This window comes from Polyodon spathula, chromosome 18, assembly GCF_017654505.1.
Source record: "Polyodon spathula isolate WHYD16114869_AA chromosome 18, ASM1765450v1, whole genome shotgun sequence".
In the NCBI taxonomy this organism is placed as follows: domain Eukaryota; kingdom Metazoa; phylum Chordata; class Actinopteri; order Acipenseriformes; family Polyodontidae; genus Polyodon; species Polyodon spathula.
Genome location: NC_054551.1, coordinates 25,827,133 through 25,846,097, shown reverse-complemented (window position 1 = coordinate 25,846,097; position 18,965 = coordinate 25,827,133). Strand labels below are relative to the sequence as shown.

General features: G+C 41.9%; 1 protein-coding gene across 1 annotated transcript; it reads left to right on the top strand.

The window, feature by feature from the left end:
• Window positions 1-18,221, top strand: LOC121330620 (2-lysophosphatidate phosphatase PLPPR4-like). Its single transcript, XM_041277262.1, has 7 exons — window positions 1-393; window positions 3,380-3,565; window positions 5,853-5,982; window positions 6,597-6,792; window positions 9,020-9,077; window positions 9,761-9,934; window positions 15,370-18,221. The coding sequence occupies exons 1-7, from the start codon at window positions 322-324 to the stop codon at window positions 16,711-16,713; spliced, it is 2,160 nt and encodes a 719-aa protein (XP_041133196.1). The 5' UTR covers window positions 1-321; the 3' UTR covers window positions 16,714-18,221.
• The last annotated feature ends 744 nt before the right edge of the window (window positions 18,222-18,965 follow it).

Below are 18,965 nucleotides of genomic sequence, written 5' to 3'. Positions count from 1 at the left end.
TAAATCTCTCTATAGAGCGAAGACAAGCGATTCTAATATAATCTGTAGGATAGCCGCTGCTCCGATTCATGCGTGCATGTTGTACTCATTCAGCCATTACCGTTCCCTTAATTCGGAGGTTTCCTCTTGTTTGGAAAAACACTGTACTTGGTTATTGCTTGGTTTGTGAGCCGCAGAGAAACTGCACACTCCATCCACTGCCACACTTAGGAATGGAGCACCAGCTGTAATTGTTGGATTTGTAGAGGCGAAATCAACTCGATAAAGTAATACCCATCCTGATTATTTCACGTGTTAAACAGGGACAGAGAAAGACCCAGCATGTCGGGCAAGGACAGACAAAAGGTGACTAAAGACAGCGTTACCTTACTGCCTTGCTTCTACTTTGTGGAGGTAGGTGTGCTTGCATTTTGCATCTATGAAGATAAGCAAGCGAATCTACTGCTTTTAGTACAGTGTTTTTTTTTTTTTTTTTTTAAACGGGTAATATATACTTTAAATACATAGCCAGCAATAATATAAAGGATGTGATATATTGTGTGTTAAAGATGCAGCAATCGAAGCTTTTTTGTTGTGGGTGTGTGTGTGTGTGTGGGGGGGGGGGGGGTAAGGGGTTAACCTCCTTTCATTAACTAGGAAATCTGTGGGAATCATGTATGACAAAATGTGTATCAACGACCATTGTCATTCCTGAAGTAGAGTTGCATTCAGGTGTGTTGTTGTTGTGCCTTTTCTACTCATGGCTTTAACTATCTTTGCAAGCTGTGTTTTTGTTACCAGTATGACCAATCTTTGCTCTGGTTGTGAGACGTGTTATTTTGTTGATAGTGATGCTGGCTGCAGCAAGTTTAACAAGGTAAGACCAGTATGTCATCATAAGATTTGAAATGATGGGATTTAGCACATTTCTAACGACTGAAACACTGTACCTCTAGCACATACTGTACCCACTGCCTGTATAATGTTACTGTATGTTGCTTAAACTCTAAAATGCAAATAGATCTCTTGGTAACAGGTTGCCCAGCAACAACAAAGTATTAAAGTCTTATTTCAACTATGGTGCCCTCTATATGGATTTGAATTTGATTCTTAAACATGGCATATTTGATATGTTTTTGTTATCTAACATCTCCAATAATTATGTACTGTACAGACAGATGCTCACTGTGCTTAATTAGGTCTCATCCAGTCTCATTAATTAATGTTGACAAGGCTGTTATAGAATGTATTATTTACACCATTATTTTTTTTTTATAATTACTTTAAAAACACATTTATTTAAACTTAGAGCAGTATGTGAGCTGTGTATAATTCCACAAATTCTTTGTATAATATTTCTAAGAATACTTTTTATTTCAAAAGTTTCCAATTCACTGAATCCCATTAACCTGTACTGCAATAGGAATTCAGAATAATACATTTTTCAAATAATTGCCTCTGTTACTGAACTGTAGTGGTTTGTTTTGGTTTCCAACCAACAAGCATTTATTCATTGTTGAAGAGAAGCAGCCTTTGTAAAAGTCATGTATCATTTGTAAAAATGTAGATTATGTCTATAGACTGACCATGCCTAACCAATCAGATTCGTTTGGCAGACACTGACCACTATCACAATTTATATTCTACATGAAGAAGCTTACATTATAGAATTACCTGCAGGTGGCTGTAATTACAGTACCTGAAGACCTGCTGACTCAGCTGTTTGGGTTTCCAGTGGAATGATACTCTGCAGACAACACTAGGTATTGGAATTAGGTGGTTGCAACCTTATTCTTGTACTGTAAACCAAAGACACACGTGGGAATTGTTTGAGGACTGAACTTCAAGGTTGAGGTTAACAAGAAATTAGACTAATGCCATCCTTAATCCATCTCGGCCAATAGCCTCTAGGCCCCTAATAATAGCCCAGAGAATTGGTGTACAGGCATTTTTCAAATCATGTGAATCAAGCGTATGGGACATTTGGCTTAAATGTTGCTTTCCTTGGAGGCTCTGCTAGATTGGATGTTATTTTCTTTCATTCACAACATGACATATTTAATTAGAACTATGAGAGGTGTAGCTGTTTTACATCCAGTGAGATAAACCTTCAACCTAGTTTAGACCTCAGCAATTCCTTGCTCCAATTGTGACCACAGAAGCAAACTGCCTGAAAGAAGCAATAGCCTACATATGTAATCTGTTCTTGTGAAACTGCTTTCTCTGTGTAATTTTCATAGAAATACCATTTTCATCAACACTACAAAAATCGATTTTATATTGACAAAGTGCAGTGAACAGTTTAAATATTAATTCAGTGATGCACTCATATATGAAGAATACAGCATACATCTTCAGCAGCTTGGGAAAGGTTTGCAAGGTACTTTGTTATTAAGGTGGCACAGCAGACCTATATTTCTGTCCAAATATAAGTGCGTGGGAATTGTGCAATTAATCATCTCTGGAATGAATTGAAACAAATTTGCAGATGAGAAAAAGTAAAAAAAAACATAAAAGAAATAATAATATGAATATCATGCATTGCTAATGTCATTTTCTCTGGTATCACCTACCTTTTCACAATAAAATCTCCAATTGTATACTTTTTTCTTTTTTTAGTATAGAGTTTGTGCTTGTGTAAAACTAACATTCCAGGAGGTTCCCCTCTCCATGAACCACCACCATGTTGATTAGACTAGCTGCATATACTCTATGTGTCATTTATACTGCATAAATCTGCCTGCCCAGGTCTGTGGCATTGTCAGATGTCCTGTGCTGTACCTAACACATCATCACATTAATATAATAAAGAATTTCAAAATGCAGATAAGGTACCATTCATTTAATTAAGAGACAAACAATTAGAGGCATACCATAATATTAATGGCCTTATTTTGTTTCTCTTTAAATGTACAGTAGGTGCAAATGGGGGCACATTTTGCCATGGTATGAACAGAATAAAAATGTCAGCCTGCACCACTTAGTGCTCTGCCACATCCGCCCCCATCCCAACCATGTGTTATCCTGTTACTGAGAAAGTAAAACTAATATCCAGCGATGACCGTCTCTTAGGAAACCATACACTCCAAGCACTTTAAAATAATTGACTTGCACGACACTGGGAGCTGCTGAATGTGAATTTAGAATTTGCATGATAAAAATGAGTGGAGCAGAAAAATTGATCCAGTTAGCTCTGATAATGTATACATTTGCAACATTGGGATCATTTAGACTACAGTTGTTCAGCTTTCTGTTCAATTTAATTGCATTGGAATTTACCCCACTGAAAAAGATAAATTATACAAAATTCACAATACTAGAAAAGTAGACACCAGCATCCTCTCCCTGTTTATTGTTTAGCATTTTGTACCCTTTTTTTTTAAATTGTTTTTTTTTACAGCTCCCGATCCTGGCCTCCTCGATCATCAGCCTTTACTTTCTGGAGCTCACTGACGTGTTTAAACCTGTGCACTCTGGGTTCATCTGCAATGACCTGAGCCTCAGCATGCCATTCATCGAGCCAGCCCATGAGGTGATCCCATTCCTGATGCTCCTCAGCCTGATATTCGCTGGACCTGCAGCCACGGTCAGTGTGTTCCATGTTGATTAAGTTCATCATAATTCCCTGTATCAACTTGCATAGATTGCACCATGATTATACTTCAAATGAGGTTCCTGTAACAATAATTAAGCTTTTCAGGATTTGGTTACAAGTTTTTGTAATGGCTATACATGTGTAATATATGTGTAATGAGTAATCATGTGTTAATGAAATGGTATGAAATAGTTAAGTAAGGTCTGGATTGAATCGATGTTCACTCAGTGATGTTCACAACTTATTAGTGTAAACTACAGCAGTATAGCTTTTGAGTCTAATACTTTTTTTTTTTTTTTTTTTTTTTTTTTGTGGTTTTAGCACACCAACAGTGAAAAAAAATCATATTTTCCATCAATAGTAAAAATGTGGTTAGTGCGCCATGTGAAAACAGTATCATGGGCCAACACTTAAAGGAACCATGATAGAATTCAGAAGCTGTGTTAACAATCTCTATGTTTCTTTATCTTTATCCTTTGAAAAGGATTTGCCTCTTTTTTTGGTACCAACTTAATATAGAAATCTGTGATCCAACTGCTTTTAAATAGCATTCTGGACTTTGCATTCTACCAAATGTCATGTTATTTTGTGCCAGTCTACCCTACAAACATATTGCAGTAACGTCATCTGTGGTACTGGATTTGAGCCATTTTGTGAATTGGTTGTACTGTATCTAACTTTGAATCAAGTTTTAGATTGTGTGAAAATGTACTTCAGTTATATTGTCAATGGTAACAGACTGACATCTTAGCATATTTATATTTAGTCACATTTTCAGAAGCACACAAGCCTCCATTTTCAGTCTCCTGTCATGTCTGTCTCTACTGCAGATTTAGTTTTCTTTGTAGTGTCAGCTGTAATTTACCTATTGTCCTTTTCAGGGCGGCATCTCAGCTGGCAGAAAGGATGCTTATCCTCCTCAAAGTGACACAAAGTTTCTCTTTCATACAACGAGTGACAAACATACACACATTCCTTTCCTATATAGTACTTTTCCATTAAAGCATTCTAGAGATATTCATTTTATAGATTTATATTTGTTTTTTTGCTTGTCATGATTACGTTGTTATCAACCAGCTTATTACTTTTAGTCTTGGTTTTGCTTAAATAATTCAATCTGGACCTCCTTTGTCTGATTTTTGTGGGATGGTGGATGATAAAAGTAATATACGGTACTGTCTTTTTTTTTTACTCAGTAATTATCAATTAAATTATCTGGAGATTCTGTTTCATACCTTGCTTGTTTGCTTTACTACTGCTGCAGCATTCACCTTTATCACAGGGTGTTTTTCTCAGCTTTTGTTCATGCCTGTTAAACACATTTATTAGCTTCTTCATCAATTTCAATTAGATTTGATTGCCATAAATACTGTCTGCTAGTTTAGACAAAGTCAGTCTCGGCATTCCTTCCTCTACCAGTAAGCCTTCAATCTTTGATAAGAGAAATCCCTGCATATTATAATTAGTTTTTCAGCAAGCACACTTTACATTAATAAGATAAAACAAACATGTTGAGAAACATGAACATCCACACATTTTCCTAAGTTTCCTCCAGTGTATCTCCTTCCATTAGGAATCCTGTTTCTGGTACTGCATTGCACCTAATACTGTGACTAATACTGTCTGTCCTTAATCTGTATAAATGTTGGGTTGGCAGATACAAAAGTTTAGCAGATTGAGGGCATTTTACTGTATGGTTGTTTAGTTGTACGGTTCAGAGAGAATTGTTAAAAATAGTTGAAGGTCAGCAGCATACAGTTTTTAGACAATTCCTTGCCAGCATTTGATGCCTTTTGATTGTAGACTAGTTTAACAACATTGTTTGGCACTAACAGTGGATTCTAGGCAAGAGAAGCTTTGTAATCACTGAGTGCTACACAGAGGCTGAATGAAACTTGAAATGAAACAGTACAGAGAGATTTATGTGCGTTGATTAGATATTATCAAGAGGAGTTCCAGTAACATGTTAGGAAGATGGTGTGCTGATCCTTGACATGAGAAGGTTGTGAGGTGCCATTCCTGCCTGAATTTTGGGGTGAATTGCCTGATCTTGTTCACACGTGGTAGGCAGTTACACTTATTAGTGCTGGAGTGCCTTGCAAGCCTCCCATGGGGTGAAGTGAGTTAGCTTACTTCACACTAGTGAACTAGCAGCAAGCACAGAGCCTTAGGCTTTGAAAACCCTTCACGCTAAGTGCAATCCCAGCATCCCTCAGTCAGATTCTTTGATACTGGCACTGCTGCTGCCTTCTTTGAAGACCATTTGTTTTTCCATCAGATTATGGTTGGAGAGGGTATTCTTTACTGCTGCCTTTCCAAGAGAAGAAACGGAGTTGGATCCGAGCTGAACATCAACGCAGGAGGCTGTAACTTCAACTCATTCCTTAGAAGAGCTGTCAGATTTGTTGGTAGGTCTAAAGCAACAAACATTCTGGAATTGTTTTATTCAGGCAGATATCCTGGTGGCATCATCACTTAATACACAAGCTTTGATCTAGTTTCATTCAATGCTATTGATACATTTTCTGATCTCAGCAATATTCCACATCCCAAGACCACCACAGATTGAGAGATTGCACGCAAGAGCTCCAGGATTAAAAAGCAGACGTGATTGTTCAGGTCAGAAGTGAGGTACATTGAGACTTGTAGTAGGGAGGCTGCATTAGCACCCATCCAAGCTGAGCCTGAGTGAAGCTACCTTTGTTATTACTTCACCTAAAACAAAACATGGACCTCTGTCAACTGTTAATCTAGAACTTATTTGCTCAGGACTACTCAAACCAAGTCAAGTTTGTAAAGAAAGTTGGGTAGCTTTTAATACACAATATGAATCTGCACAGAATTGCAGAGTACAGGGTAATTATCCAGTAGTGTTTACAGTGTATTAAATGCAATTCAGAGATTGGAGTTGAGGGATTTATTACGACTACCTGTACCATAGCAGTGAAAACTGGCAGTGGTGACATGTAAATCATTTCAATGTGATATGCTTTGTTTTTCCCTCCTTTTTTTTCCCTGCTAGGGGTTCATGTGTTTGGACTCTGTGCCACTGCTCTCATCACTGATATTATCCAGTTGTCAACCGGCTACCATGCTCCATACTTCCTGACTGTGTGCAAACCTAATTACACCTCACTGAATACCTCTTGCGATGAAAATGCATTCATCGTGGAGGATATCTGTTCAGGAACCGACTCTGTTTTTATGAATGCTGGAAGGTAAGGCATTTTGTTCCTATATAGAAGTGGTGTCGTGGTTTCATCTTTTAGCTATTTTCTTAACATAGAAATGCTGTCAGCAATAGAATTAAAAAGCACTTTATAACCCATTCTATTAGGGGCTATTCAAGGTTTACAAAGTAATCACTGTTATCTGTTGATATTTCAGTCAACTTTTAACCCTGTAATGCCCAAGCGTTTTTGAAATGAGAAAAGCTGCTTCATTTATTTTACTAGATATGACACTGTATCTGACAGATTCTAGCTTGTGAGGATGGATTTAAAAATAATAATATAGAGGGGTGGCTGAGCATTTATCATTCGATACAGAAACGGGCATTACAGGGTTAATAATCACAGCGAGATAAACTACTCACAACAAAAAATTTAGTTGTTGGAATGGCACCTTCCTGATCGTCAGGAGGCTATATTGTCATTGTGTGTTCAATGCAAGGAATTTCTATCAGCACACCACACTAGTCAAATGTACACAGCTATGGCCAAAAGTTTTGCATCACCTAGAATTTTAGGATTCGGACATTAAAAAAAAAAAAAGTATATGAACATAATTTAACGTCATGTGATAAAAGAAGCTACAAAATTATTTCATAGCCTGTAACTTCAATATACTGTCATGTTTATTTATGGGGATATTTCTGATATTAGATCCTCTCTTAAGATACTCCCAGGATTTGAAAGGGCATGTTATTTCTCTTTACAATTTAGACAGTGCAATTTTGCTATAAACATGTAATCACCCTCGGTTGTCCAATCACATTATTTTTCATCCATCTTTCTCTCTAATTAAGTACATAATAAATAAACTGAAATGTGATCACACGCTCACAGAGCAGCCCAGAACGAAACGCCCCATTAAACTAAAAGTGAGCAATTAAAAATACTGAAATGGCAATAGTGCCAGGCGTAGACAATTTCTGATTTTGTCTGTTGTGAGGTAATGTTTTCTAGCATATGTTAACTCAGTTGCTCTTTAATGTGTGCGTATACAGAGATAGCTAGTAGCGTCTGCAGTCTTTTTTCTCCCAGTGATTTCCCCTTCACACAATCGAATTGCTTACTGAGTCAGCAATTCTCCTGCATTGCCCCAAGGGACACTAAGAACTGTAAGTATCAATAACGCTTCGGATCGAGTCCTTGCTACCAGTTTTAAACTCTTAAAATAAAGATTACGATTATATATGGGTATTGGCTGCTGACACAGGATTTTTGCAGTTTTGCTGATGCTGCTGTGTGTTGCTTAGTAATGTAAATAAAGAATGTTGTTTGTTACTGAGTGCACCTCTTGATGACACAATAGCAATACATGAGTTGATTTGACACAGAGCTCACAATATTTTTGTGTGAGTCCGGATATGAAGTTCTTGTTTTTCTACGATTTAACAAAATACTTAAATGCATTCAAGCTTCCCAATTGTCACTCAGTCTGCGAGTCTCTGGAACAAGATGTTTGTATTCAGTTGCAGGTCTTCTTTTTAATTTTCAATGAGGATGTCCTGCATTTTCACAAAAGCAGTGGAAACGATTGAATGCTCTGTGGCTTCTCCTGTAAAATGTATATGTTTTCATAAAGAAAATATACAGTGTCGTTACTATTGTGAGTTACTTTTGACAACTTTTACATAGTGTACTCATGAAATGTTGATGTGAGCTGTGTTTTCCAGGCCTACTTCTGGTTTACATTCCTTACAAGTGCAATAACTGTATTAAATGCCATGTACATATAACTTTTTCTTAAACCATCAGGCAGTAGAATAAAGAATCTTCTTGGTGTATAAATCATTCCAGGTAAAATTGGTCAAAGCCCACATACTGTAAAGTTGCTCCAGGGAGAGTATTTGCATCAAACAGAAAATTAAAAAAAAAAAAAATTGACAAGAGAACATCCTTAAAATCTGAAAACAAAATAACAGCGAACACCCTTGTCATAATACTTTAGATCACAGTGCTGTTTTATGTGAAATGCTTTAGAAATACATGAGATGCATTTGATTTATTGCAACAATTATATTGCAATTATATCCTGTTTTACTGAGTCAGTCATTGATTTTTTTTTTTTTTGCATAATGTTAAAATGCATAGTGTACGTGGAAAGACAGTATAAATCAGTTGAATTGCCTTTGGTCTCTAGATGTAGATAATTGTACACTCCAATGAGCTCTAAACACATTTAAACCAATGAAATAATTCAATTCTCCTTCCTTTTTAGAAAGTCATTCCCATCCAAACATGCTACTCTCGCAGCATTTGCAGCTGTGTACATCTCTGTAAGTAACTCGTTACTGTTTATCAGAGTCCCTAGTTGAAGGAATTCCTTAAAGTCTAAATTTGCAAAACAGTATACCTCTTTATTATTCCATAACATGTGTTCTTAATCAAGGTGTGTTACTGCATCACCGGTCACAGATATTGTTTTATTTCATAAAGTCATCAAGATATTTACACACAGGATGAGTAAGAACTCATATCATGGTATTATAAACAGGTAACAAATGTAATATTATAAAAGAGTATCAAAGTATTATTTTAAGGCTGATCGGGGCTGCAAGTGATAGGAGATGCAGTTGTTTTCTTTCATTTTCATCTGTTGTGCAACGCTTTCTCTCGGAACAGTATGACTACCATGCTCCACTGTGGTAATCACTCACTTGAAACCCTGTTCAGTGCAGTTCAGAACAATTTCTTTGGTATTCGAAATTCAAACAGAGAAAATGGCTTTGAATAATATGGGATTTTAGAAATAAGAAAAAGTGTAGCATGACAAATTACATACACTGCAATACTACAGTATGATACTATTGTTAATACATTATTTACCAGGCATGCCCTTTATATTAAATAAACAAAATATGAACAATGCATAAATGTGTGTGTATGAGTCAGATTGTTGTGATGTTCGGTAACTCTCCTTTTTGTTCCTGCTAACAGTTATTCATCTCTCTTTTTTTAGATGTATTTTAATGCCACCTTAACTGACTCCTCTAAGCTTCTGAAACCTTTGCTGGTTTTTTTCTTCATCATCTGTGCAATTATCTGTGGGCTGACCCGGATCATCCAGTTTAAGAACCATCCCATTGACGTCTATTGCGGCTTTGTGCTTGGTGGAGGAATAGCGGTATATTTAGTAAGTATCATCAACAATAAGATCACATTTCTCAGTATGGAATGTGGTATTTCTGTATTGTATTGTGCGAGATGTTCTCCTCTGTGGGACTTTATTTTCTTTCAATAGTATGTACTTTTTTATTTTATTGATGTACTATTAAATTCATATGGATTATTAATTACATATATGCTTCATAAAATAGGGATTTAATATAACTGTCATAATCATAAAATGAAAAACAATATTTAGTAATACTACCTAAAGTTTAGCATGATTACCAGCATCTATTCTCATGCAGTTCAATACTTAGCCATTTTGTGTTACCTAGCCATGTTGTTTATACTGAATCAGTATGATCCTTAAAACTTGACTTGACAAACCAGGCTACCAGCTGCTAAGAACCATGTTCTAACAGAGAGCATATCATCCTGGAGTCAAAGGTGCTTCTTTAGAGATGTGGCATACGTTGCCCACCAAGGGCCAAACTGCACTACCAGTAACATATACTACAGACTGTTAATGTATGATATCTCTTTTTAACTAGCTGCATTGCATGTGCTTACATTATGCTTGTGTGTAATATCTTTGAGCTGGTCATAGATTTTAGATGAAGAAACAAGATCACCTTGTCTACAGTATGAGATTTGCATTTGGCCTTATCAGCACTTATAATGTAGGTATAGAAGAGAGTCTAGAGATAATTGAAAACCAGGAGTAAACTATTTTACCCAAGACTTCACATACTTCTTCCCAGCTATCTACTGTCATGAATGCCTGATTCAGACACGTCCACAGCAAGCTATTAGCGAAATCCCTTCAGATGCTTGGTGCTGATTGTTCTGCTTTACTGGCAGACAGCAGTGTAACCTTACAGTTTTCACAGCACATTTGGTGATAAAGCATATTTTATGTTAATAACAACAATTAAAACGCTCCCCCATGACTTCACTGTAAATGGTGCTCTCTGTGCTTCACTGTACATGTGTTATTGAAGTTTGTTTGCATTCTCAAGTTAATTGCCTGATTAAAAAATGAACTTTTAAAGGAATAACAGCAATGACATTAAAATAGTCTTGTCTCATGCGTGACAGGAAAAATCGTTCCTGGCTTGAAAATTTCTGTGGGCAACACTGACTGCAACCATAGTTGAGTGACATACAGTTAGTATGGTCAAGTTTTTAAATTAACTAACTTTGCTTCATAAAGTCAGAAACCTGCTGAATAATGTTATGTTAACATACTGAATTATTACAATGTGACATTTCAAAATCTAACATGCAATATTGTACTGCTATTATGGATATAGTTTTTTTTTTTTTTTTTTTTTTTTTTTTATTATGTCTCAATCCATAAACTCTAAGTGACTATAGCTGTAGAATGGAGGAAAAAGAGTCACGAAATTGTAATCATGTCATGATTATTCTACTCTTTCAACTCAGACTGCTTCTATGTTTATTCCTGTGCTAAATCAATGGAAGAAGCAATTGGGCATAGTTTCCAAATGGGTCCCTGTGGCAGGCTGGCGAGTGGATAGAGGCCCAGAGACAGACTGCAGTTCAAAAAAATAACTATTTTATTATAAATAAACAAAAATAAAGTGCACAAGGGCAAAATAACAGATACTCAAACACAAATAAAGCAAAAACAAAACTCACAAAAATAAAGTTTCCAGGCTGGGCAATGCCTTCACTGGATTTAGAAAATTCAAAAAACCACAAAACAAACACCAACCTGCTTCCTCAGCTCCCTCCTCCCAAATGAGAAGCTGAGGCCTCCTTTTATATCAGGTGGCTGGGCGCTGATTGATCGTTAATCAACCTAATCAACTAATCAACCCCAGCCACCTGAACATAATAAACCCAGGCAGGTAGGGGAAGTTAACCCCATCCCTGCCAATTTAAAAGGGCAGAGCTTTGCTCTGCCACACACCTATGTACAACGTACACCGGCCGCAATCGGCCAACCCTTCCCCCCCTCCTCCCCCCAAGAGTCCAATTATGTCCCTTGGGTGGGCTGTTATGGTGGGTGGTGGTGGGCGGGGTTGATGTCGGAGCCCCCAAGACTTCTTTGGTTGAGGGGGGCCCCGAATGTCTTTGGTAGCATGGCGACGGCGGCCCGAAATTCCCTCTGGTGGCGGAATCCCTCTGGTGGCGGAGGCGGCGACGGCGGCCCGGCTGGTGGCGGAGGCGGCGACGGCGGCCCGGCTCCCTCTGAGGCGGCGACGGCGGCCCGGCTCCCTCTGGTGGCGGAGGCGGCGGCGGCGGCCCGGCTCCCTCTGGTGGCGGAGGCGGCGGCGGCGGCCCGGCTCCCTCTGGTGGCGGAAATCCCGGCTCCCTCTGGTGGCGGAGGCGGCGGCGGCGGCTTGGCTGCTTCTGGTGGCGGAGGCGGCGGCGGCGGCCCGGCTCCCTTGGTGGCGGAGGCGGCGGCGGCGGCCCGGCTCCCTCTGGTGGCGGAGGCGGCGGCGGCGGCCCGGCTTCTGGTGGCGGAGGCGGCGGGCCCGGCTCCCTCTGGTGGCGGATGGTGGCGGAGGCGGCGGCGGCGGCCCGGCTCCCTCTGGTGGCGGAGGCGGCGGCCCGGCTCCCTCTGGTGGCGGAGGCGGCGGCGGCGGCCCGGCTCCCTCTGGTGGCGGAGGCGGCGGCGGCGGCTCCTCGGCCCCTCTCTGGCGGAGGGAAATCAGCGACGGCAGCTCCTCACTCCCTCTCTGGCTCTGGGAGCGACGGCAGATCCTCCTCCCTCTCTGCTCTGGGAGCGATCCTCCTCCCTCGCTGGCTCTGGGAGCATAGGCTCTGGGAGCGACGGCGGCTCCTCCTCCCTCTCTGGCTCTGGGAGCGACGGCGGATCCTCCTCCCTCTCTGGCTCTGGGAGCGACGGCAGATCCTCCTCCCTCTCTGGCTCTGGGAGCGACGGCAGATCCTCCTCCCTCTCTGGCTCTGGGAGCGACGGCAGATCCTCCTCCCTCTCTGGCTCTGGGAGCGACGGCAGATCCTCCTCCCTCTCTGGCTCTGGGAGCGACGGCAGATCCTCCTCCCTCTCTGGCTCTGGGAGCGACGGCAGATCCTCCTCCCTCTCTCTCTCTGGGAGCGACGGCAGATCCTCCTCCCTCTCTGGCTCTGGGAGCGACGGCAGATCCTCCTCCCTCTCTGGCTCTGGGAGCGACGGCAGATCCTCCTCCCTCTCTGGCTCTGGGAGCGACGGCAGATCCTCCTCCCTCTCTCTCTCTGGGAGCGACGGCAGATCCTCCTCCCTCTCTGGCTCTGGGAGCGACGGCAGATCCTCCTCCCTCTCTGGCTCTGGGAGCGACGGCAGATCCTCCTCCCTCTCTGGCTCTGGGAGCGACGGCAGATCCTCCTCCCTCTCTGGCTCTGGGAGCGACGGCAGCTCCTCACCCCTCTCTGGCTCTGGGAGCGACGGCAGCTCCTCACCCCTCTCTGGCTCTGGGAGCGACGGCAGCTCCTCACCCCTCTCTGGCTCTGGGAGCGACGGCAGATCCTCCTCCCTCTCTGGCTCTGGGAGCGACGGCAGATCCTCCTCCCTCTCTCTCTCTGGGAGCGACGGCAGATCCTCCTCCCTCTCTGGCTCTGGGAGCGACGGCAGCTCCTCACCCCTCTCTGGCTCTGGGGACGACGGCAGCTCCTCACCCCTCTCTGGCTCTGGGGGCGACGGCAGCTCCTCACCCCTCTCTGGCTCTGGGAGCGACGGCAGCTCCTCACCCCTCTCTGGCTCTGGGGACGACGGCGGCTCCTCACCCCTCTCTGGCTCTGGGGGCGACGGCGGCTCCTCACCCCTCTCTGGCTCTGGGGACGACGGCGGCTCCTCACCCCTCTCTGGCTCTGGGGACGACGGCGGCTCCTCACCCCTCTCTGGCTCTGGGAGCGACGGCGGCTCCTCGCCCCTCTCTGGCTCTCGGGAAGGCGGCTCACCCCTCTCTGGCTCTGGGGACGACGGCAGCTCCTCACCCCTCTCTGGCTCTGGGGGCGACGGCAGCTCCTCACCCCTCTCTGGCTCTGGGAGCGACGGCAGCTCCTCACCCCTCTCTGGCTCTGGGAGCGACGGCAGCTCCTCACCCCTCTCTGGCTCTGGGAGCGACGGCAGCTCCTCACCCCTCTCTGGCTCTGGGACGACGGCAGATCCTCCTCCCTCTCTGGCTCTGGGAGCGACGGCGGCTCCTCACCCCTCTCTGGCTCTCGGGAAGGCGGCTCACCCCTCTCTGGCTCTCGGGAAGGCGGCTCACCTCTCTTTATTGGAGTGACCGGTGGATCTCCCATGTCTACCGCCAGGTAATTAACCACCATGAGGGCAACCTCTGGGAAGGAGGCCGGGTGGTGCTGTTCCTCCCACTGTTCCCACCTCTCCCCATCTCGACACCACAGCGTGTTGATAACTATGGGGAGATCGTGGACGAGGTCTGCCTCAGGGTGCATCAACCAGTCCCAGATCTCCTGGGACGGTGGTGAAGGTGGTGGTGCTGGAGGTAGTGGGGTGGCCCCTGATGCCCGGGGTGAACACGGCACCTCTTCCTGGGCCTGGTTGTAGGGGCATCCTGCCCAGTTGTGGCCGTCCTCCTCACACCGGCCACACCAGTTTGCCGGTGGCACGTCTGGGCAGGACCGCCAACGATGGTCCTCCTTCCCACACCAGGAACACCAGGGGAAGAGGCTGGCCGGGTCCTCCAGCGGTGGCTGCAGCAGCTTACATTTCTTCAGCTGCTGCTTGTCCTGCCTTTTCCACTGTCTGCTCTTCTTTCCCATTTTTTTTTCTCAAAAAAAAAAAAAAAAAATACTGCTCTGAGCCTCTAGGTGGCGCTATCCCACTTCTGACACCAAATGTGGCAGGCTGGCGAGTGGATAGAGGCCCAGAGACAGACTGCAGTTCAAAAAAATAACTATTTTATTATAAATAAACAAAAATAAAGTGCACAAGGGCAAAATAACAGATACTCAAACACAAATAAAGCAAAAACAAAACTCACAAAAATAAAGTTTCCAGGCTGGGCAATGCCTTCACTGGATTTAGAAAATTCAAAAACCACAAAACAAACAAGCTTCCTCCCCAAAACCAAGGCCTCCTTTTATAAACAAAAAATCAACCTGCTTCCTGAGCTCCCGGGCAAAACAAAAGGTGCCCAAAAACAGGCAGTTTCCAGGCTGGGCAATTTAATGATTTGTTTATAATTTAAACTTTGGTTAACCTATCAACTTCAACCCCAGCCACCTGAACATAATAAACCCATGTTTAAAAAGGGCAGAGCTTTGCTCTGCCACAGTGTGGTGATCTAAATTTGCTTAAATGCTTTGTGATGGTGTACGCATATAACGAAGGCTGTTTTCATACTGTAAGATAATCTACTGGGAACTGAAACAACAGCTTGTGGAATTAACAAGAAAATGTGAGAAAATGTGGATCATATTTCTTTTTCTTCCGAGGTAGTGATGTTTGGTTTGTTTTGTTTCTAGGGACTATATGCTGTTGGTAATTTCCAGCCTAGTGAAGATAGTACAAGTCAGCATGCCCAGAACAGAGAGCCCCTGAGACCTCTGACAGATCTTAGCCAGGACACGAGCAGACACCTGCCAGGCAAGAATGGCAGCAGCAGTGATGGGATTTCCTCCCATCATTCTGAAGGTATCCTGAACCGCAATCATAGGGAGTCCAGCTCGCTGACCAACCTGAAGAGAGCCAGCGCTGATGTGGAGATCATTAGTCCGCGCAGCCCAATGGGCAAGGAGAACATGGTGACCTTCAGCAACACACTCCCCAGGGCGAACACGTCTGCACCTGAAGATCCAACAAGAAGAAATGCCACCATCCATGCCTCCATGGATTCAGCACGCTCCAAGCAGCTGCTCTCGCAGTGGAAGAACAAAAACGAGAGCCGGAAGTTGTCCCTACAAGTGATAGAGACTGAAGCCGGCCACTCACCACAGAGAACAATGGAAATGAGGTCAAGCTCTGAGCCTTTCAGGGTGGGTGTCAGTGGAGAACATCAAGGTCCTATTGGACAGTACTTAAAGATCGGACCTGGCAGCACTCCTTTGACTAACAACACCAGTGTTATTACAGGAGGAGCAAGGGTGTCCATCCAGTCACGACCTGGCTCTTCACAGCTGGTTCACATTCCTGAAGAAACCCAGGAGAATGTCAACACATCTCCCAAAAGCAGCTCCGCTAGATCAAAATGGCTTAAGGTTGCAGAAAAAACTGGAGCCTGCAGAACTAATAACCAGCCAAGAATAATGCAGGTTATAGCTATGTCTAAGCAACAGGGGATGCTGCAAAGCAGCCCTAAGAGTTCGGATGGCAGTAATGTCAGCTGCACAGGATCCATAAGATACAAAGCATTGACGGATCAGGAACCTGCCAACATCGTCAGGGTAGAGGCACACCCGGAGAATAACAGGCCAGTCGTTCAAGCTCCATCAAGCGATGGGACTGGCTCGTGGAAATGGAAGGCACAGGAGAAAGGCAGCATCCGTCAGACATATGAGCTAAATGATTTGAACAGGGACTCTGAAAGCTGTGAGTCCCTTAAGGATGGCTATGGTTCCACTGACAGGAAGAGAGGCAATCCAGAGAGCGCTAGTGAGCACCACCATCATCACGGGATAACTACTATAAGAGTGACCCCGGTGGAGGGGAGTGATACTGCGTCTGAGACTCTGTCCATAGCGTCCAGCCGTGACTCTACGCTCAGGAGGAAAGGTAACATCATTCTTATCCCAGAAAGAGGTAACAGTCCTGAAAACACCAGAAATATATTTTATAAAGGGACTTCACCTACCCAGGCTTTCAAGGAGTGAGGTCTTGTGTGGCCTTGTTCTGTGTACTAACATTACAAGATATGGTTGAAGCTAGTGCTCTCCATTTCCCACGGTTAATCAAGAGTTTTTGTGTATTGCCAATCCATTGCCCATCAGCCTAACTGGATGAATATTGCTGCTTTTTAAAAGAAGCTGTATTATGCATGACTTTTTACATATACAAGAAAGCACAAAGTCATGTGTATTGTGACCGTTTTTGCTATGTATATTTCATGAAAGGAAGTTAATTTTTCATATTTTTGAATATGATATTCATATGGGCACCGTGAAGAAACAAAATAATAATAGTGTTGAAACATGCCAACTTTTTGAAAAGTTAAAACCACAGCTGAATTGATATGCTCATGAAGAAGTATTTCACATTGTTTTAGTATATTAGCTTTTATAAAGAGGGTTCTAAACTATTTGGTTCCTTACATATTCACCAGTAGGTGGTCTTTCAAAAAAAAAAAGTTTCATACCATGGAAATCACTCTTGAGATTTAGAGAGTTTCATGGTGTTGTTTGCAATGTATATATCTATACAGCAGGTGCTATTGCACCAAGGAAAACTAATGAGTATAAAAGTGCTTTCAGATGTATTAATTGATACCTCTAGCTCTCAAAAACAGGGGAGGGGCAATCTATAAATGGCATTTAATGAAACAAGAATAGTCCTAGAATGTTAATGTGTTGATTCTCCTGCATTTCTAATTGTTTAAAGGTGGTAATAGTACGCTGGATTTGCCTCTGACTTGAACACAGTTGTTAACTGGATGTTCGCATCCTCATCACTTTTTAATGGACTATTTGACTTCAAAGAACAGATTCTAAAGCAAAATTGCCTCACAACTACAGCCCCCCCATCCAATGTAATATATTCCTAATAATGTGTTGTTGTTGTTTTTAATATTAGCATTTCATATAGTGAAAAAAATTAATGTATTTGTTGAGGGCTGATCACATTACAATTGCATAACTGGTACTGCTAGTGTGAGACACAACACATTTAATGTTTTGGAATGTTCATAACCATACAAATATTGTAGTAAATCCAGGATACTAACATTAAATGAGTTGCAGATTATTAATTATGTATATGTGTAGAGATGTTTAATTAATCTTCCATTTATTGTAAAATATGAAGGAATAGCTTTAAAAGGAACATATAAGTCTGGCATATTATAAAAGTGCATCCTCAAACAATGCCTTTACACAAAAACTAGCATCAGTTGGTAACATATTCCTTTGCACATACAGTACAGAACCGGATCACAAAAGCAAATCAAACAAGGTCACTCCATCAGTTATTAACAAAATGTCGTTTAAAATAAATTTTAAACTTTTTAATAAGATGTCAATTGAGGACCATCAACGAACAATCGTCAAATGTTCATTCACCATCTTCATCAGGCTCTTCCGAAGGTTACACTGCATCCAGTTACAAGACAACTTTCCTGGAAGCATTTTTAATAACTACTCGATATCTGGAAATATTCAAATCAATTACCAAGGAAAAGACTAATTATTATTATTATATTATTATTATTATTATTATTATTATTATTATTTTTATTATTATTATTATTATTATTAGATTGGGTGGAAACAGGGTGGTGCCTGTATATTTATTTTAAACACAAAACAAAAGCCTTACTCCTTCTAGGAGTATTAAACTCATCTTTTCAAATCTTAAGCTATAAACGGGACAGCTAAACCATTTTCCAGTCACTTAAAACATTTATCCTTTTGAGTATCACAATACCTTTTCAGGGCTGACCACACAGGCCTTAACACAGACAACCTAACAAACATTTCACCTGGTTTGTATACCTGGCTGTCCAATTACCATGCAGGTGTCCATCATTAAATTATTGCCAGTTGATTCCCATCCTGGCTCAATAAAACAATTAAACAATTGTATTGTGGCTGTGCCCTGTCACGGATGGTACAGTAGATCAATGCACTTACTGCACAATAATGTTTTATGATTGTGGCTAGGAAGGAAGATATCAACTATTAGTTGCCCCATCCATTGGCTTATTTTAATTTTATGATGTATATAAAGTGAACACGAAAACTTTTTTTTTTCTATACATGTATAGCTTAAGAGAATGAACTATTATATAAAGATTTACTATTTTCAATGGAAATTATATGAAAGCACTGCCTTAGAACAAATACGTTTGCTTATTTAGGTATATAAAGATTGAAGTTCCTTCCATATACACTGCAATTGACAATGTTGTATA

What these genes read in the sequence shown, in the direction of transcription:
- LOC121330620 (XM_041277262.1), top strand. Translation starts at nt 322, where the DNA reads ATGTCGGGCAAGGACAGACAAAAGGTGACTAAAGACAGCGTTACCTTA. An exon ending in CTTGCTTCTACTTTGTGGAG is followed by an intron (nt 394 to 3,379) that starts GTAGGTGTGCTT and finishes TTTTTTTTACAG; the next exon opens with CTCCCGATCCTGGCCTCCTC. An exon ending in TTGCAGCTGTGTACATCTCT is followed by an intron (nt 9,078 to 9,760) that starts GTAAGTAACTCG and finishes CTCTTTTTTTAG; the next exon opens with ATGTATTTTAATGCCACCTT.